This window comes from Penaeus japonicus, unplaced genomic scaffold (genome assembly GCF_977035675.1).
Source record: "Penaeus japonicus unplaced genomic scaffold, GWHDUDI00000001_assembly GWHDUDI00000013, whole genome shotgun sequence".
Classification (NCBI taxonomy): Eukaryota; Metazoa; Arthropoda; class Malacostraca; order Decapoda; family Penaeidae; genus Penaeus; species Penaeus japonicus.
The window spans coordinates 5,609,063-5,611,562 of record NW_028234415.1 but is presented as its reverse complement, the minus strand read 5'-3'; the positions used below and the strand labels follow the sequence as shown (position 1 = coordinate 5,611,562).

Genomic DNA, 2,500 nt, shown 5'->3' with positions numbered 1-2,500 from the left:
GAGCAAAAGGAATATGTAGCCATCAGGTATCCATACAATTGCCTATATTGTAAAATTATAAACATATATAATCCTTTATACCAAAATCTAGATCTCATGCCCATCAAAATATACCAAAACAGATACCTTCATGTAGAGAAAATGGCATACTCATTCATATTTCCTATCTATCCACTTTTGGCAAACAATGCATCACAATCTTAGAGAGTTCTATTTTTACTTTCATATAAACTAGAAGGGATTTCATCAATTCAATTCAATCTTCCTCATATCTTATATCAAACTATTTAACATGCCATCATCTTGGACATGAATAAATATATATTACCTTGAAACATATGCATTCTACTCAAAAAAGCATTGGCCTCCATGCAAGGATATACAAATCAAGAAAAAATTATATTCCTCTTTCAACGCAACTATCTGTGCTTTCATTTAACTATTGAAACAATTACTCAAAGTGCAGTTATAACTACATTTTTCCATGCTTTTTGCTGTACCTTTATACAAAGTGAAAATACACTGAATGAAATGTAACTTTAATTAATATGAAAGCAGATATTACATGAGACTATCAATTATAAAGGGTTTAAGAGGTATATGACTTGGTGATAGGTCCTCCTAGAAAATGCACACAGATTATATGATGCATGTTGTATACTATAAATCAAAATGCAGACCTGTATTTGGATGTGCAGAGAGGAGACAGTATGATAGACTGAATGACAGATGATGTTGGATGAAATCAGTGAAGAAATTGAAAAAGGATAGGAAGGAGCAAAAAATGACACCTTTCAAGTCATTTAAGTCATGAGAGTGACATAGTGACAAATCAGGTGTCTGAAATGGGTATCTGAATATGAGGATATAAATTATCTTAGCCTAAAGACTGTTTTATAACAAAGGAACAAAATTTGAAATTTAGAAGAAGCAAGAGCATAAAATCCATTTATTATGTGAAAGATGTCCCTAAAACAAGGAGAAAGACATTAAATCAAGAAAAACATACCAGAGTTAAGACTAGACAAAGAGGGGGAGTTGCTCCAGTGATGTGTAGCAGAAGGTGGTGGCGGGACATTTGCATACACACTTGGTACATGTGTGTGGAGACCTGACCCAACCCCAGAGGGCGTTGTCTGAGTCTTGAGATTGGATGATGCATCTGAACGTTGTAAGTGTGGGGGAAGACTTGATGGTGCACCAAAATGCACTGTCTGGGGTTCACTTGTTGTAAAAGATGTCACAACCTTCTGTCAAACAAAAATATAGCATTAAAGTTATCTCTACTTCTTGATATCGAAACTGCTGTCTCGAATACACATAATGATGAAAATAAACATACAAATTTGCTATGCACGCACTAAATATTCCTTTCCTGTATCATCAGCAGCATACAAGTGTACACAATTCACTAGACCAAACTCACCTGTAAGACTGGCATATGTTTTGGAGCACTAGAGGATGAGTACGTGTGTGAAGAAGACTGGGAAGCACTGGTGTGGTTATTTGAAGGAGGAGGAGATGATTTGGGTGAGGTCTTTCCCTCTGTCACTCTGTTCACATCCACAAGAGGCTCCGGGACAGTATTAAATATCTAGAAGCAAGATCCAAACTTATTAGAGTCAATATATATATATATATATACTTTTTAATTCTCATTCATTTTGTATTCTAGAATGTATAACCAAAACCTCAAAAACAGTATATATCAACTTTTCCTTTCTTATAAATATAAAGCACTTCTTAAGTTTCATTGTATGTGCACAAAATAATCATTCAAAATCAATTCCAAAATCCCCCACACTTAACCTAACAAAAGTGCCTCTCATAATAATACCTATATGAAAACCATAAATTCACATTCTTCAGATGAAAGAACTTTCAACTAGCATACAGTTTAGTTACCTTATCATAGTGCTCAATGAGGATTTCAACAACAATATTGCAGAATTTGATATCCATAATGGCAGCTACAGTCTCCTCTTCTGGTCGCAGTAATGTTGGCCCAAAGCACACACCAAGATTACTAACAGTCATCAAATTCTTTTCGCTCTTACTGGACACACTGTAGTAAAAAAAAATGTCAAATAAGTCCTTTTCAATTAATAACATCCAATACTAAAACAGATAATCCATTATGAAAGAAAAGAGCCTAATTACCACAGAACATTAGGAACATATAAAAATGCAAAGAAACACTGGATTCTGCTGCTTACTTTACTAAATGCTGAACGAGGGTCTTAAGAACAGTGAAGTTTGTCTTAGGTAGTTTATGAACCAAACTGTGGATCTCATTTACACGCTGAAACAACCGATCTTGCTCTGCAATAAAGAGTATAAAGATAGTAAGGTCTTGACCTTTATATTTATTTCTTATACAAAACCTGATGTTCATTTTTACATTAGCAGTGCTTATATGTATATGTCAAATATAAACAATAATAATTCTAATAATAAATTATGTCATAAACTTTAAAAAAAAAAGCTATCCTCATATCTT

General features: G+C 33.6%; 1 protein-coding gene across 1 annotated transcript in view; it reads right to left on the bottom strand.

The window, feature by feature from the left end:
- The window catches only part of LOC122266042 (GTPase regulator associated with FAK), a gene marked incomplete at its 5' end in the record, with an annotated part of 65,067 nt that overhangs the window by 13,123 nt on the left and 49,444 nt on the right, over positions 1 to 2,500 (bottom strand). The window contains 5 exons of the mRNA XM_086542885.1: positions 566 to 621; positions 999 to 1,250; positions 1,427 to 1,594; positions 1,906 to 2,065; positions 2,217 to 2,322. Of these exons, the coding sequence (XP_086399011.1) occupies positions 566 to 621; positions 999 to 1,250; positions 1,427 to 1,594; positions 1,906 to 2,065; positions 2,217 to 2,322 (742 nt within the window). The remainder of the gene's footprint in view (positions 1 to 565; positions 622 to 998; positions 1,251 to 1,426; positions 1,595 to 1,905; positions 2,066 to 2,216; positions 2,323 to 2,500) is intronic.